This window comes from Haliaeetus albicilla, chromosome 3 (genome assembly GCF_947461875.1).
Source record: "Haliaeetus albicilla chromosome 3, bHalAlb1.1, whole genome shotgun sequence".
NCBI classification, from domain to species: domain Eukaryota; kingdom Metazoa; phylum Chordata; class Aves; order Accipitriformes; family Accipitridae; genus Haliaeetus; species Haliaeetus albicilla.
In genome coordinates, this window is record NC_091485.1 from 37,972,051 (window position 1) to 37,989,698 (window position 17,648).

General features: G+C 38.3%; 1 protein-coding gene across 2 annotated transcripts in view; it reads left to right on the forward strand.

The window, feature by feature from the left end:
- The window catches only part of NKAIN3 (sodium/potassium transporting ATPase interacting 3), a 383,297-nt gene that overhangs the window by 348,085 nt on the left and 17,564 nt on the right, over positions 1-17,648 (forward strand). For both annotated transcript variants that reach the window (XM_069779419.1, XM_069779420.1), the window contains exon 5: positions 8,588-8,648. In XM_069779419.1, coding sequence (XP_069635520.1) covers positions 8,588-8,648 — 61 coding nt within the window. The remainder of the gene's footprint in view (positions 1-8,587; positions 8,649-17,648) is intronic.

Consider the following 17,648-nt stretch of genomic DNA (forward strand, 5'->3'; position numbering starts at 1 on the left):
AACATCACACACCAGTCTTCCCTCTTAAGTGGTAAAGTCCTTTTGGGCAACTGGGCAAAAGGGGTAATTATATGTTTCTGCTGCTGGAGAAATAAACTCCCAGACCAAGTGTAGGCAAAAATGGTTCTGATCTTGGCCTGGGAAAATTAGGTTGTCAAATAAAATTTTTAATTTAAAGACAAAGGGACACTGTGAAAACCAGGATTTGAGAACTGTGGATACAGGGTGGGACTTCAAAAAGCAGGTTAGCTAACTGGTATAGTCTTTTCCAGCATGCTGCTCTCCCCTCCCCGTGCTAGGTAGATGGCTTTCAAGAGGAATTATCTCCTGCAATATTAGCCAACAGCAACCTCTATGTATTTTAAGAATGGGCATTTATTTTATTATCTCTGCTCACTTGTTTCTCCCTGATCAATATAAAGCAAAAGTACTCATAAGCTCCTATCACCCACTTTTAGAGTCCATAACACATTTTAAGGCCTATCAGAGTTGCAGCCTCTGAGACCCCTCCACTACCGCTGTAAACGACACAGTTGGCCCAGACCGGCTCTGGGTCATGCTGATGAAATTGGTAGACGGTGCCCCTAAAGCCTGAATTTTACTGAAGTCACATCCAATAGATTTTAAGAAGATGAAAGAAAGAAAGAAAAAAAATACTTAGACAACGCAGTGTACTTCAGATGTTGCTGCTACCATATTCTGCTATGTCTTCTGGACATTTTCCCAGTTTGTCTGCTTTTATGGTTTTAGATTTCTAAGTACTTTAAGGTTGGGGGTCCTACTGCTACCACTGTAAAATGTTGTGCATTTCATCATTTAGTTCTAGAAAATGAGAACATACCTTTGAGCCTGTCTCTTCTTTAATTAAAAAAACTGCATTCAGTTTTGAAATTGTCTATAACTATATAGTTTTACAGTATCTTTCTAATAAAATATATATAATCAAACAGTTATAGCGGATAATTATATACAGTCATATAATTAGATAATTATATACATTAGTATATAATCATGCAGTTATAGTGAATGGTTATTATTATACCACAACTATATACTACTGTTACTCTTAATCCTGGTTCCTTTGTCATTGTCTTGAAATCTGTGCATTTATCATTTCTTTGTGCCTGATAATCTTAGTCATATTTCTATCTTGATGACTCATGTATACACACAGATCCTGAGATAATATCCTGTTTCTCTTGTGTATCTCCCATTCTGATTTAATGCTTTTCTAGTCTTTAATGGAAGAAAAGGGCTTTACAGTCCTACTTGCAGAGTATTAAAAATGTTAGTGGCAAGTAGGTTGCTAAGAAGATGAACTACTCACGTTTCACCCTTTCCTCAGAATTTGTTAGGTCTCCTGAAAATGCTAGTCAGGAGATAGTAATAGTCAGGATGTTTTGTAATTTAATGCATTTTTATCTTTTTACTCAGTAAATTCACTTTTGCTACACAGTTTCCATTTTATAAGTTAAATTTAAAGAAATCTTGTCAAGCTTTGTATCCTACACCCTTTTTATACAAAAAAGTCAATTTTAAAAGTTTCTTCTCCTTTCATACTTCCTCGGTCTTTGTTGGAAATTGGGTAATAGTGAAGTAAGTTGCAGAAAACAGGACTTGTGTTCACCAAGTTACAGTTTTGAAGCACCACAGAGATAGATGGGAAATAATGTTCTTCAGCTGTCATGAGCAAAAAAGAAGTCAAGAAAAAGCCATATTCAGTGAGATGACAATCTGGGTGGACTGGGTGTGTACAAGGAAAGATGTGAAGCACAGTTGTCTTATCTTTTTGATTGGAGAAAGCTTCCAAATCTAGTTTACCTATAACATTGCATACATCCTCTGGGAGCCAGGACTACTGAACATTTATTTAGTTTATTTGGATGGTCCTATTTTGTTGTAATAATATCTCTACAAAACTCTGCATAGTAGCTTAGCAGTGATAAGTGTCCTATTGTACATCTGATCTTGAAGATTAACCTGATAGCCAAGGCCACTGCTTCATGTAATCTTAGATAGCCAGTATACACTCACATATCTCCTTTGAACCAGTGGAACTGCAGTACATGAAGCAGATAGATAGGAAAGTAATCACATACTGTGTGAGTGTATTTAAAGGCCACAGTAGATGACAACAAAACCAAGCAGAAAGATTTAAATCAAAATTATCTAAATCATCAATTTTAATCAAAAATATTTCAGTCTGCAGACAATAGCCTTGATTTAAATAATCACTTCTAATTTTATTTTGCATTTGTCCTTGTTTTCCTAAGGAAAGGTTAATCCACAATAACTGGTAACTATTAAAATACATTAATTTGCAAGTAAATATATATTTTACACTCAGTTTGGTTCTTATTTTTAATAGGATATATTCTAGCAATATTCATTTATTAAAGCAATTATATGTCACAGCATATATTTGCTCAGATGATTAGGTTTTTAATTTCTTACATGTTTTCATAGTTTCTTGCAGTTTAATGATAGACAATTATATAATCTAATTTCAATTCTATTAAACTAGGCATTAATATTTCATGCAGGTGTCCATAGCTTAAGCCTAGAGATTTTAGTTAGACTGAAGCATTTAGGTCCTCTAGAGAATATACTGCCTGCACAGGAGAAAAATAACAGAGACTACCACTTCATTTCTACCTAAGGCTATCAGCAGAAAATAAATTATGCATCAAAAGCCTTGATAATAGCATCATATAAACGTACCCATGTTCCACTAATAAGAAATGCCTTTGTGCACTCCACACTGAAGTCTCTGCCAACTTAGCCTAGGTGACAATTGTTTCCTACACCCTGAGCCTGCTCATCACTATAATTTGGAGAATGAGAGCAACGTTTATCAGCTAGTCATTGAAGAAATAAGGGTTTTGGTATGAAAATACTGGTGGTTCTGAAAATACTGGGTGGCCATGTCCAAACAGTTATGGTTCAATGTCCAAATGGAAACCAGTAACAAGTGGTGTCCCCCAAGGGTCTGTATTGGGACCAATGCTATTTCATATCTTCATTAATGACATAATGGGATTGAGTGCACCTCCAGAAAGTTTGCTGATGACATCCAGCTGAGTGATGCAGTTGATACACTAGAGGGAGGAGATACCAGCCAGAGGCACCTTGGCAGGTTCAAGGAGTGGGTCTGAGCAAACCTTATGAAGTTCAACAAGGCCAAGTGCAAGATCTTGCACCTGGGTCAGGGCAATCCTTAATATCAGTACAGACTGGGGCATGAATGGATTGAGACCAGCCCTGCAGAGAAGGACCTGGGGATCCTGGTGGATGAAAAACTGGACATGAGCCAGCAAGGTGTGCTTGCAGCCCAAAAAGCCAACTGTCTCCTGGGCTGCATCACAAGAAGCACGGCCAGCAGGTCGATGTGATTTTCCCCCTCTACTCCACTCTCGTGAGACCCCACCTAGAGTACTGCATCCAGCTCTGGGGTGCCCAGCACAAGGAAGATACGGATCTGTGTGAGCAGGCCCAGAGGAGGGCCATGAAGATGATTGGAGGATTGAAAGTATTGGGGTTATTTAGCTCCTGGGAAACCTTATTGTGTCCTTTCAATATATGGAGGGATCTTATAAGAAAGGCAGAGAGAGGCTTTTTACCGTGGTCTGTAGTGAGAGGACAAGGGGCAACAGTTTTAAATTGAAAAAGGATAGATTTAGATTGGACATAAGGAAGAAATTTTTTATGATGAGGGTGGTAAGATACTGGCATAGGTTGCCCAGAGAGCTTGTGGATGCCCCATCCCTGGAAGTGTTCACAGTTAGGTTGGACTGGGCTTTGAGCAACCTGATGTAGTGAAAGATGTACCTGCCCACGGCAGGGGGGTTGGACTACATGATCTTTAAAGGTCCCTTCTAGCCCAAAGCATTCTGTGATTCCATGAAATGTCTGAGTATTTTATGTATTGCTTATTCTCTCCAGAGCAAGTTGTGTATCCTAACTGCTGTGTAACTGGATGAAAGCAGGGGACAACAGCCTCTTCACACAGTTTCCCACTTGATTTTCTGCAGAATAGCACTGACAAGTGTCATGGTTTAACCCCAGCCAGCAACTAAGCACCACACAGCCGCTCACTCACTTTCCCCCCCACCCAGTGGGATGGGAGAAAATCAGGAGAAGAAATAAAACTCGTGGGTTGAGATAAGAACGGTTTAATAGAACAGAAAAGAAGAAACTGCTAATTATAATGATAACACTAATAAAATGACAACAGCAATAATAAAAGGATTGGAATACACAAATGATGCACAGTGCAATTGCTCACCACCTGCCAATCGACACCCAGTTAGTCCCCAAGCAGTGATCCCCCCAGCCCCACTCGCCCCAGTTTATATACTAGATGTGACATCACATAGTATGGAATATCCCATTAGCCACTTTGGGTCAGCTGCCCTGGCTGTGTCCTGTGCCAACTTCTTGTGCCCCTCCAGCCTTCTTGTTGGCTGGGCATCAGAAGATGAAAAATCCTTGACTTTAGACTAAACATTACTTAGCAAGAACTGAAAACATCAGTGTCATCAACATTCTTCTCATACCCAACTCAAAACCAGCACTATAGCAGCTACTAGGAAGACAATTAATGCTATCCCAGCTGAAACCAGGACAACAAGTGCCTTCTGAGACAGTTTACTAGACTGGGCTGTGCAGGCAAGACAGGGAGTCCCCTGTACAGTGCAGAGATCCCAGAAAGTTTCCATGCCTTGAAACTCAACATTTTCAAGACAAGTCCACCTTGCCATCTAGATTGCTCTCTGGATCAAGCCAGAGGCTCCCATTTATACTTGGAGGTGTTAGTGACCTTTGATGCTTTGGACATCCTGTTCCAAGCACTTCATTGGTCCCTTCGAATGATTACTGAAGCCTCAGATGAGCAAATTAAGTATCTTCCAGCTCATTTGCATCACATTTTCTGTCATTATCAGGGAACACACATTTAAGTCTATCACTTGGTGCCAGGCCAATAGCCAACAATTTCCAATATCAAGAAACCGGGCAGTAGACATCAGTCAGCTCACTGCAAATTGGCAATTAACATGATGGCTAGATAGGTTCACATGAGCATAACATTATTAATTAAACAGCAGCTGGGTTAATCAAGATAGCAAAAGTAATTTGTTGGAATAAATATTTTATTAGTGTGTCCATCAATAAAGCAAAAGAAGAGACTTTAATTAATTCATTTATAAAAATATTCACACTGTGGTGGCTGTAACTGTTTAAGGATCTGGAAACAGGTCTCATCTGTAGAAGGGTATATTCCCACTTTATCGCTTCATGTTAATTGTACTGTAGGTATGAGTTATCCAACTATAATTACTAGTATGTTAGTTACAAGCCAAACACTGCTGTCTGCCTCTGAACAGCAACACCTGACAATTGATGCTAAAAGGCTCTTTTTCCTCTTTGTTGCTTTATTCTTTCAAAAATGTGCATTCTGCCGTTTAATTACAGAAATATATTCTTGGAATATGGTGGGTTATGATATCTCCCAGCATGATTAGAGACCTGATCTTTCTTTTTCCTAAAAAAAGACCATGAAATTGAGAGAGGGTGAATACATTTTTTTATTTCTCCTGGTATTAATAACTAAACAGATGGGGGGAAATGGTATATTTTAAACAAGTATATGCCATAAACACAACAGTTGGCAGCGATTTCTATTTGACTGAAGACTATTTATCTACTAATGCTGAGAAATGTAAAGAAATACTGAGAAACAGAGAGAGGCTGCTGATTTTGCAAGACGGTCATAGATTAGAAAAAGTGTGTTTCAAACACTGAAGAGAGTGGGAAAAGATTTACTTTAAGAAGAAGATCTACTGAAAGAGCAAGATGTAAGCTGTTAGGACTGTTAAAAAAATCAGGCTTGCCATGTCCCATACTTTTTTGGAGGGAAGACCTCTTAGAGTATTTTTCCCTGTTGCTTTCTTCTTTGTGGTTTATTACACATTAGAGTGGAAGTCTCTTTCTGTGCTTTATCTACCTGCCCAGCACCTTAGACATGTGTGAGAAATTTGCTGGAAGCCCTCTCAGATGGGTGTTTTATATAATATGTGTGGATATGGAGTACCCATATACATATAAAGAAGGAATTGCATTTATGAAAGTAAACTTAATTTAAAACAGAATACTAATAAGAAGAAAAAAGAAAGAAATACATGATTGGAAAACAGTAAATATTTCTAAACATTTGATCTTCCTTCTCAAACTTTCAACCCACAAGCTGTACTACAATTCATTTTTATCATGTTCATTATTTACTCAGCAGTTCTCCTCTTCAAAATATTTCAGTCACGTTTAAGGAAAAGAAACAAACCCAAGTGGCTTACACAGTCAAATTACACAACACAAATGGTGAACAGGAAATATGGTACATAAACAGGTGACATTCCCTCATGAAAAGCCACCTGTTTTCTGGTATTTGTGTGGTACTAATGCAAGAATTATTTAATCTATATGTAATGTTCAGGTGGCACAAGCAATATACCTCAACTACGGTCGGTTTTTTGATCCCTTGGAAGCCTTTATATCATGTTGCTTCAGTTGTCATGCCTGAAAGGTGCCCTAAACTGTGAAGTTTAGGGAAAAAAAATGTGCTTAATCTGTCGAGGAGTCTGTAAGCCCGTGCTAGTCCTGGAGGTGCAGGGCAGCAGAACCACAAGATCCCATTTTCATTAATAGCGGGAGGCTGGACCCCTCTTACCCAGGCACACAGTCTTCAGAAGGTAAACGTGGGATCACACTGAGCCAGCCAGCTCCGCCGTGGCTCTAGGTACCACCCAGCTGCAGGCACCATGGCACCAGGCACAGCAGGGCTCGGTAGGTGGGGCACAGCTTGCCCCTAGCCATCTCCAGTGAGCATCTCCTCCAGAGCTGGTTTGCCTTTAGCTGGCTCAGAGCATCAGTACAACAAAGTGGTGTCCACCTGATAGAGGCTGTGGCAATGCTGACCACCCCAGTAAACTGAACCCACAAGAAAGCCAGCGAAGCTGCCGATACTGCGGTCTGCTTAGAGCGAGAGGAAAGTTGGATTAAACTCGCTTTCCTGAAGCACCAGCTAGGTGAATGCCCTGGAGAGGAAGCTCTGACAGGACTGTGCGGCAGCGCTGTGACAGCTCTCATTCACAAGTAACTCAGCTTTAGCATACTGTAGCTTAATTCTCCGTGGGGAAGATTAATCCCTTGGAGGAGGATTAAGCTACAGTGAACTAAGGCCACTTTATTTCAGAATGGGAAAGGCCACACAGGGATTTAATGTACTTTATCTTATGTGCATTGATTTCACAGCTTTAGTTAATTCATCTTAACTTCCCCGAATTCCCTTGTGTGGACAAGCTTTTTGTCTGCAGAGAGGCTCTTGGAGCTGCTTGTAAAGCTCCTCGTGCAGCCCAACCAGAAAGCAGGTTGGAATGATTTCTGTGCCTCTGAAGGAGCTTATACCTGTCTAGATACTATTAAATTACCTCTTTCTCAGATGGTTGATCCGTAACACCCTTAGAAGAACTATTTTAATTAGATTTTTTGAATGGACCAGAGAAAAGGAGTTTTCTTAAAACTAATCTCCGGGTTATGTTAGAAGTCTCTCATGAACAGTCTTTTCAAGGCTTTCAGATAGCATGAATGTGTACAGCTACACAAACAATATTTTCTCAAGCATGGACATGTCTGGGCAGTGCAGTTTAATAGGTTTCCTTGCCCAGTGGGATTTTCTTCTTCCTTGGTGGTGTTCATAAGTAAACATTTTGTCTATATGGAAAGCGAAGAAGCAGAGTTTCTGTTCTCTGATCCTAAAGACATTAATCCCTTCCTCATGATGCTACAAGTGACACAGATCTGGGTTGAGGAGGATGTTTTTGTGGAAGCTGCTGTTAAAATAATGGCATGATTTTGCTGGTGGTGTCCTTTGGGGAAATGAGTTTGTTCATTTCTTGCATCGTTAATGTGATTTACTGTTAGGCCCTTGTGATAAGGTGTTTCTTGATGCTGATGAATCATAACCCAGCTTTACTGTTCAGCTACATCATGACAATTCACATATCAAATTAAACTTTTGCCAAACAGTTCTTCACTGGGACACTTCATGCAACACAAAAAGACATCTCTTGTGGTATCCATACAAGCTTTACCGTGGCTTAATTCTGTAGCAGTCAACAAATATTTTATCTTTTTAATACATAAATTAGGTGCTTAGAGGGCCCATGTTCATGTGGACAAAGTTGTGTGAGAACAGAGGTACTGAACAAGCAAAGGAATGTAAGTAATAGCTGAACGTCAAGGTCCGAGTGTTTTCCACCAGTATTACTCAACAGTAGTATTCATCAATACTGATCTCAGTGGGAATGGGAAAAGATTTTAAAATATAATGTGACATGAGCAAAAGAGAGAAAGTCTCTTTAATTTAGCTGTTTGCGACCATTTACACTGAAATTTACATATGAGTACAGGAAATGGAAGCAAATAATTTTTAAATTTAGCTGTGATACCTGTTTTTTATATACCATTGTACTAAAAGCTTGATAAGTGTTCAATGTGTTCTAATGATTGCTTTTCCTCTTCTTTCATACAGCTTATTGGATTTGTGTATGCCTGTTACGTGATCAGTATTTTCATGGAGGAGGAGGACAGCTGTAAGTACTGATACATACCTCTCCATCTCTGGAGCCACAGTACCTGGGGTGAGACTTAGTCTTGCATTAACTACCAAGGTGAAGAACAAAGTTTGAAAAATGGCAGAATCTGGCATTCATGTACACAATCAATTGTGCTCAAAGACATACTTGTTTAGGTACTACCACCTTATCTAGCTGTCAGGACTGTACTTACTAAACTTCTTCATAGATATCTGTGAACCACTTGCATGAACCAGTCACACTGCTGAAAATCATGTAATCCACACTGCGCATATATATATACTTATGTAAGTCTTTATGTATGTACATTTAGATTTGAATCAAAGGTGCTGAAGCCATTTAGTCTGTTTTTCCAAATGATAGCTTTATCAGCAGTAAAATAAACAGAGATAACAGACCAAGCCATTTGCAGTATGCAGTATCACTCTGATCAATAATTAGGTAGACCTGTTCAACAGCTACAAGTTACTAGACCATGCATCCAAAATGCTGACCCTATGTTCTTAACCTGCCTTTATCAATAAAATCCTTATATACATACCCATATTGTTCAAAAAGTTTGAAAATGTGCACACCTTTAAAAAATTATTTCTCAAAAGTCATTAAATGGGCATTGGAAAAATCTGAATATGCTGAACATTTTGGTAGGATGCTGTGTGAAAAGAGATTGTGAGAACTGCCTGACAAGGTCACCATACCCACATGACTAGCATAGAGTTTGGTAAAAGCAGTAGTGAGAATGGAATAATACTGGATGAGCAAAGAGGATCCAATACAAGAACAAGCCTATTTAAAAAAGGGACAATGTGTGATCATGGCAGTTACTTCCTCTCATATATGAGGAGTTAAGCAGTAAAATATCTACCTCTAGGGAAAAAAAAAAGGAACAAATGTCAATACCATTTTATGGCTATAGGATAAATAATACACAGCCAAATATTTATTCATAAACTTTTATTCATAAATCTCAACATAGTTGTTTTGTTTCTTCACAGAATAGCACTAGTGGGTGAAATGAATATAGTAGAAAACATTGATTCAGTTTGTAGGAAAGCATTTGATAATATCTGGAAAATCTTATTGAAAACATAATTTAAGTAATTCATGGCTGTGAGGTAAAAGCAGACTTTTTGATTGAAAACAGTGTGAAGGACCATAAACAAAATACTTTTCCATTGCTACAAACTGTACAACGTTCGGTTCTCCATCATAATGCAACAGACATTAGTGTCAAATCTATTTTAACACTTTCATTTAAATTTCTGATAGGAAGAAAATATATCAAAGAGATTCTCAGATAAAACTGAGTGGGAAGAAGTCATAAGCATGTTGTGCATATCATGTACTGTGAAAAGGTACAAGGAGCCTGGACAAATACTGGTACTATGAAGGAGAAATGTGAACACTTGGAGAAGGAGCATTAAATGTAGGTCTTGAGGAGGAGGAAAAGCCCAGACAATGTTCCCTTGGAAAGCTGGGAATTGCCAGTTAGTCAGTAACTGGTAACACAGGGTAACAGCAGAGGATAACGTGGCAGCAAGACGGCTGTATAATTTGGGAAGTATAAACGGAGTCTTTGGCCAGTGAAATCCACAGACAACTCCTTTCCGTATAGCTGTGGTGAGTCATGACAGTAGCTAGGGCTTCATACGGATATCTGGAAACTTCATTTATGAGACAATTGCTAACTAAGTTCCTGGAACTGGGAGGCTTCATTAAATGATTGGGAAGGCCAGCAGACTGATAAGGAGGACACAAACTACATTGCTTTTAAAAGAGTAATAGTGTGTGTATACGCACACCCACATGCAAACACAGATATATCTGTACCTGGGAAGACAGACTCTTCACTTTTTACACAAGTATGTTATATTATTGTTGGTTTTGTTTAGTCCTTTATAGTGCATTTCACACATCGATGTTTTATGCACATGTGACAGAAAGACAAAACTCCCACCCAAGATGCAACGCACTCATGGAAAATGCAGTCACCTGCTAAAGAGTATATGTGGTTTATATTCAGGGTCTCACAAGAAGGTTATTGTCAAGTTAAGGGCCTTGTTTACTTAGAAAATGTGTCTACTTCAGAAGAGTTGGGGCAAGGTCTATCTTTGACATCCAAGGCCACATCCACTTTCCTCTGACTGTGAGCCCACCTTACCATCTTTTGAGAGTTTCGTGCCATATGTTACCAATGGAAATTTAAATCACTGAGTATGCTGACATATTTATTAACCAGTAAAACACATCAAGTGCTAGGGTGATCCAGCATGTAAAACTACTCAGTGCCCTTTCTCCACAAAGGAATTTGTGTTTAATTTCTGCTTGTCTTCCAGAACTGCCAGTGGCAATCTGGTGTTTTGTTACAAGTGAAAACCATCTCACTCATCTTGGAAAAGATGGTGTAACTTAGTTCAGCAATGTCCTTTGTTAGGAATGGGCAAGTTTCATATTTTCACTTGTACCATTACATATAATCTTCTAGACTCTGGTGTGAATAGGTTTTTTAGTTAAGAGAGGATGACCTGGGGCAAGGCTGAGAGTGGTGCGCTGGAAGTGGAGCTAAAAAGAAGAATAGATACATCTAGGAGATTTTACAACCAGTGGAGGGAAATAATGTCTGATTTGTTACTTTTTTATTCCCTTCTAAGACCCTGAATCCAATCAGAAGCAACTAAATAGCCCTTTAATATCTCACTTTCTGCTAATTTGTGATTTAATGCCCATTTGTGTTGTAGAGTCCTCTATGCTTACAGAGAAATACATTAAACACAAATGGCAATCATAACTCATTCATGGCAATCCCACAGATATGTTTTAAATAAAGAAACGTCTGTGTAAGGCACAGTGGGAAAAGAGTTTGGTCTGGTAATGAGCTGAGAAGAACAGGACTTACTCTAGAAAAATTCACATTGTTAACTTGCAGCATAATGAACAAAAATGCATTTAAATAAGAAGTACAGTGGTGCTTCAAAACAGTCAGGTTAAAAGTAGACAGTAATTACATTAGGATAAAAGTCCAAGAAACTGCAACGAAAGAGCAATTTTACACATTTTAATATAATGCAGCAGATTCTTTTCTTAGGTAGATGCAGCTATTCTATCATATTTTTGCAGGAGTTTGCACAGAATAAATCCTCAGCCATCTGAGAGTCAAAGCCTCCCTAATTAAATATACTCTGCAATATTCAGTGCATCAAGTTAACCCCAGTTCTTGGTCTGAAACCCATCAGGCAGACTTAAAAATTAATAATAGCTGCCTGTTTAGCCTCTGTGCAGTACTTAAATGGATTTTGAGCCTGACATTTTGGCTGATGGACACTTTTCTGAACAGTAATAATGCTTGAGGAAACATTTATTTCCAGCTATTGCTCACCTTACCTACGTTTCAGACTGTAGTTAACTTTTACTTAGAAGGAGGATGATAACAGGTCAAAAGGAATGGAAAAGAAGACATGTAAAAGGCACACTGTTGTAGTGGGGTTAATACCTTCCATCATTCATCCTAATGAAAAAGTCTATTTATATCTCTTCCTTTCATTTTTTCATTTCTTTCTTTGTAGATCTATCAATTTATATAAGCCCTTTTGAAGGAACAGAATATGTGAAATCTGTAATCATAAAAGCCTGTCACTATCCTGTTTGTGACTCATTTTCTCCTAAAAATGAACTCAGAAGCTTGTTGCCACCTTGTCAGTTACTGAATGGTTTTAATAAAGCAGAGTCTGGAGACTAGGCAAAATACATTGTTAAAATCATTATTAAATTTCTAAATAGTTTCTGGACTTTTTTGAAAGACAGTTGATAGCACTATTGCTGCTAAATTCTAGTTCATAAATACGACATTGACACATGTCAGAACTGATAGTTCTGTACTGTATGTGAATTTGTGGAGTAGAAGCTGTGTTGCATATAAATTGCATAAGGAAAAAAAAGTGAAATCAGAGGAGAAGATCTGCCACAAAACTGCGACTGTGATTTCAGCATTTATCATAAAAACAAGACTGAAACACTAAAAGGTGAGTCCAAGGAAGCTCAAACCTCTTTTGTGCATGAGCAAAAAATAAAGGAAAGAGCTTCCATTCACTATGAAGGAAAGCTTTATCCCCTAAATGAAACCACAAGAACAAAATTAATAAACAAAAGCATTTTCTTTTTTTTTTAGTCTCTCCCCTATGCTAGTTGTATTCAGAGCTCAGCTGTACTTTCAGAACAGAGAGGAAGATGGATCTGTTTTTAAAAAAGAAGAATTTCCCCATACTATGGTATCAATAGGAACCTCCATATGCCATCATTAGACAAATATTAAGTAAAGCAAGATACATTATTACCATTGCTGAAAAACTACTGCATTGCCTTATCTGACATATGGCATTATATTTATACACACCATTGAGCATCTGTTCGCAGTAATCAAACTAGAGAGAAAGAACTTTTTCTTCACATTTAATTTAATATTTTTAGTTACACAGTAGGTCCAGCAGTGATAAATTTCTTATAAATATGTTATTTTTTGCAAATGAATGAAGAACTAATATTAGCAACAGACCTATATATGTTTGCATGTGTGATTACCTTTATATATAAATACACAAGTTTCCCTAACTAAGGAATTTTGGGGAACCCACTACTAATATCTTTACATCAATTGCAATTGCCCATATGGTTGAGTCCATTTACCTTCTAGAAAAGAGAATTTTTATCATAAAATGGTTAATACCGAGAATGACCAAGAAGGACCTACACTTCTGTTGGGCAATACAAGAATCAAACATCCCCAGACAATGACTACCCTAAATTACCTCACTGAAAATGAGGACTTACGAAACTTGCCAAACAGTAGCCAGCAGCGCAGATCATCACTGGGCTTTAGCACTCACTACGCTCACCTTTAGGCCATAATGACTTGAGGTACTGAAACAAAATGTGTTGTTACTCACCATTGGATGAATATGCTGGACACAAACTTTTAAAATGATAGTAAGTTTTACAGCCTGGCACTGAAACGGCACTATAGTTGCCAGGTTGACAGCATTCTCCCGGCTTTGGCATTTCTGTAAAATGGCAGTGACTATCAATATTTCTGAAGACTTGAAAAGCAGTTTGCATCTTTCTGTTCATCTGGACAAGCAACCCAAAGCCCCCAGAATTTTGATATACCAGTTTTGATAAAACAACAGAATCAGTTATGTTCACCAGGCATAGACTATACATGTTGCTAGGCACGTAACTGTAATGGATCCATAACCAAAATACATTCTGTAAGTGTTCATTCAGCTGAACAGTTTTCTAAAAATAAATAAATGGGACTCCGCAGAGGTGAAGAGTCTAACATAGCTGTCCTCAAATGTGGTCTGTGACATCTGGAAAGCCAGGGAGCCCAGGTGGCGCCGTAAAACCTCTGGCTGATGATAGGTGGTTCCTGCTGCTCCGTGCGCTGAGGTGCTGCCCACGTGTCGGGGTGGCTGGTGCCAGGGAGTGACTCGTCCCCCACTAGCAGATGCTCTCGTCGCCTTGCAGATGCCCACCGTGAATGAAGGAGAGGTTGAAGTGCCATCAGAAATAGCACCAGGAGTATCCAGAGGGCTCCATCAGTTCAGCTGTTGCCGAGGCCAATCCCACCAAACATTTAATGGAGACAAATGTCAAGTTACAGTTTCTGTAGACTTTATGGGTCTGTCCAGCTGGAGTTTGTTGATTAGATGCAGACTCACCTATTTACTATCCTACTTATACCTGACTCCATTTTCTCCCGTACTGGAAATATAAAGGATAAACCTGTTATTCTAACAACATTGTATGGTCTTACAGTCCCATTGGTGTCCTCCTGTTTAGCATCAGCCTGAATGTGTGAATTAACTGAAAATGCGTGCTCACTCCTACTCTAAACTAACACAACGAATTCTGAAGTATGTAATGAAGGAAGAACTACAGCAGGGACATTATACTATTTAAATTACCACTACATGCTACTTCAATATTTATTTTTTTTTACATTAAGTTATCATACAGTTCCCGAGCTAGCATTTGTTATAGTTCCTATGGAAACATGTGCATAGATTATAATGCACACCACCAAGGGTATAACCTCTGAGGTGGAGTAAAATAAAAGCAGTTAAACAATATAAATACTAAAAACTAGAAAAAATCTTGATCTTAGGTAAGTCAGTGGCAAAAAAAATTGCAGCAGAGGCATGATTCCCCCTTCTTTTTTTCTGTTTAAAAACCATAAATGAATAATCCATCACAGGAAAACAACTCAAAAAAAAAAATATACCCATGCCACCCTCTGCTTTTACATTCTTCTAGCAAAATGTACAAAATAGTCTTCATTTCCAGTTGTAATCTCCATGGACTGTTGCAGAACACCTTGTTCTAGCTGAGAGATTGTCTTTAAATAATAGATACTGCACAGTGTATGACAAGGGAAGTCTTGGCTGTGGAATATTTCTAGCAGTAGCAGAAGTTATCTGCCTGAAAGTACCATACATTTAACATGGAATGCAACTTATCCAGATAGGATGCAGACAAAGCACAAGAAAATGGCATCATCTAAATGACATGCGTAAACTAATTCCAGTTTTTCCTTGATATAGCGCAGCATACTATAAGGTGTGACTCAAACAACTTGAAGAAATCCCCCTTGAGTTTCTATACCACTTGAGTAAAACATTTTAGTCTATCTTCGGTAAAGAATTAATTTCTTACTGTAAGGTTGCCTCTAATTTTCACTTCCTGCTCCGAGTTTAATTATGACTTTAAACTCGGACTAACTTGCCTGGCAATAGGTATGAAGATAATAGTCAAGATGCCATTTCCATGCAAGCCTGCAGCTCATTTATTTTTCATTAAGGAAAAGGGTAAATCACTCAAATTATAAGACTTCCTCCAGTGCCTTCTCACAATTCTTCCCATAAGCACAAGACAGAATTTTTTTCCTGAAATTCAGTAGGAAAGAATCACCTCAATCACTTTAGCACAAAGAATTATTATCAGATATTCCCCAGAATATTAGTAGGTGAGAGCAGTAATGGTGAACACATGGTACCGGTTTGAAGTGTTCCTGTGGGGGTGAGAAAAACCCAAGTACCCAGAGCCATCTGCCTGGTGCTACAGATAGCTCATCAGATGATACATACTCCCATCTACTTCATACATTGAAATGATACTTGGTCATCTTGATCAAGTCGGAGTTATCCACGCATTCTTTTTTGTATAAAGTTGAGGGAGAGTTTAAGAGTGTAAAATTTAATATTTTTTGGAGATCTCTTCTATACCAATGAATTGTGTGAGCTTTCAGATACCAAAAGCTACAGAGCTGCAATCATTAGCTTCCATCCATGATTTTGGATTCTGACTGTAGAAATATGCACATATATTTAAAGGTTTAAATGGGACTTCAGGAGTACAGGTGAAGCATTTAGAAATATCTGTATGGGAAGCAAAATATTTTTTTATGTATTATTTGCAGAAAGTACTAACACAGTTCTCTGAACAGAGAAATGTGTCAGAACAGTATTATGTCATATATTGGACAATTTTTACCTGTTTGGATCAATATATACTATATATATGTATATATGTGTGCAGATGGATCCGTACATACATATGGATGGATATATATTTATATATATACATATTTTGTTTCAAACATAGGTATATACAGACTCCCCTTAGCTTTGAATTGGTTTCCAGTCTGATAACTAGAAAGGAAAATTTTTAAAGGCTAGTTCACAACTACTTCATAAATTTCTGTTTTGCAAATATAAGTCACGTTAAGCGTTTCTGCCATTGATTCTGAATATTCAGACTAGATATAAGAAAGAGTTTTTTTACAATGAGGGTGGTGAAACACTGGAACAGGTTGCCCAGAGAGGTAGATGCCCCATCCCTGGAAACATTCAGGGTCAGGTTGGACGGGGCTCTGAGCAACCTGATCTAGTTGAAGATGTCCCTGCTCGTTACAGGGGGGTTGTACTAGATGACCGTTAAAGGTCCCTTCCAACCCAAACTATTCCATGATTCTATGATTCTATGAATATTATATGCCATATCCCATACACACATACACACATATATATACATAAAAGACAATTAACTTCAAATAGGAATATAATTTTAATCATATAATTTTCCTTAAACTGGGGATCATACCTTCCTTTAAGAATTTTTTGGTTTACTACTGTAATAAATAATATTCATATTAAAATGGGATTATTATTCTGATTAGAGGGGATATATTGTTTACTGAAAGTTCCTTGACATTTCTTAGGTCTGTTCATTGCTCCCCTACTCCCAAATACTCAGTATGCCCTTCTTTTAACTAGCTGATTTGATTCAAGCTTCTACTTAGCTAATTTAATATTGATTTTGTTTTAGTCTCCACCTTCCACCTCCTTGGCCTTTCTGTTTAAATTAAATCTTCTTTTAAATGCATGCTATCCCAACCCCCAGTTGCTGGCACCTTAGCCTTTTCACTTAAATTGCATCTATTGTTAAATCAATCTTACTCCAGCATCCAGCGTCCCTCTCCTGAGCTTTCCACTTGACATCACATACAGGCCTAAGTGGTGCCCATTCCTGTCCCTACCTTTCACCCAGCTTCTCCATTAAAATGAAACCTCTTTACAAATCCATTTTCCACTTCCAGTACCAATCTTCTTACTTCTTCATTTCTAAATGGCAACAGCTTTGTGTCTGGTTTAATTCGTGGAGCTTGAAAAGAAACTTTTCAGACTCCCACTCTTCTGTGTAAATGCTATTTTCCCCAAGTCTTAATTTTCATGCAGATGGGTTATCCTGATTTCTGGGCCTCAGCTAAAGTAATATTCATTTCATTGTTATTGTTGCTTAAGTGATAATTTCCCAGTTAGCACGTCACACCTAAGAGCTCTGACTTGTAATAACTGCTGCCTTTGGTGTGGGAAGCGTACGCATGGAACAAGTAGTGAGCCCGTGTGATGAGGTGGTGTACTGAGCCAAGGAGGGTACAGGATT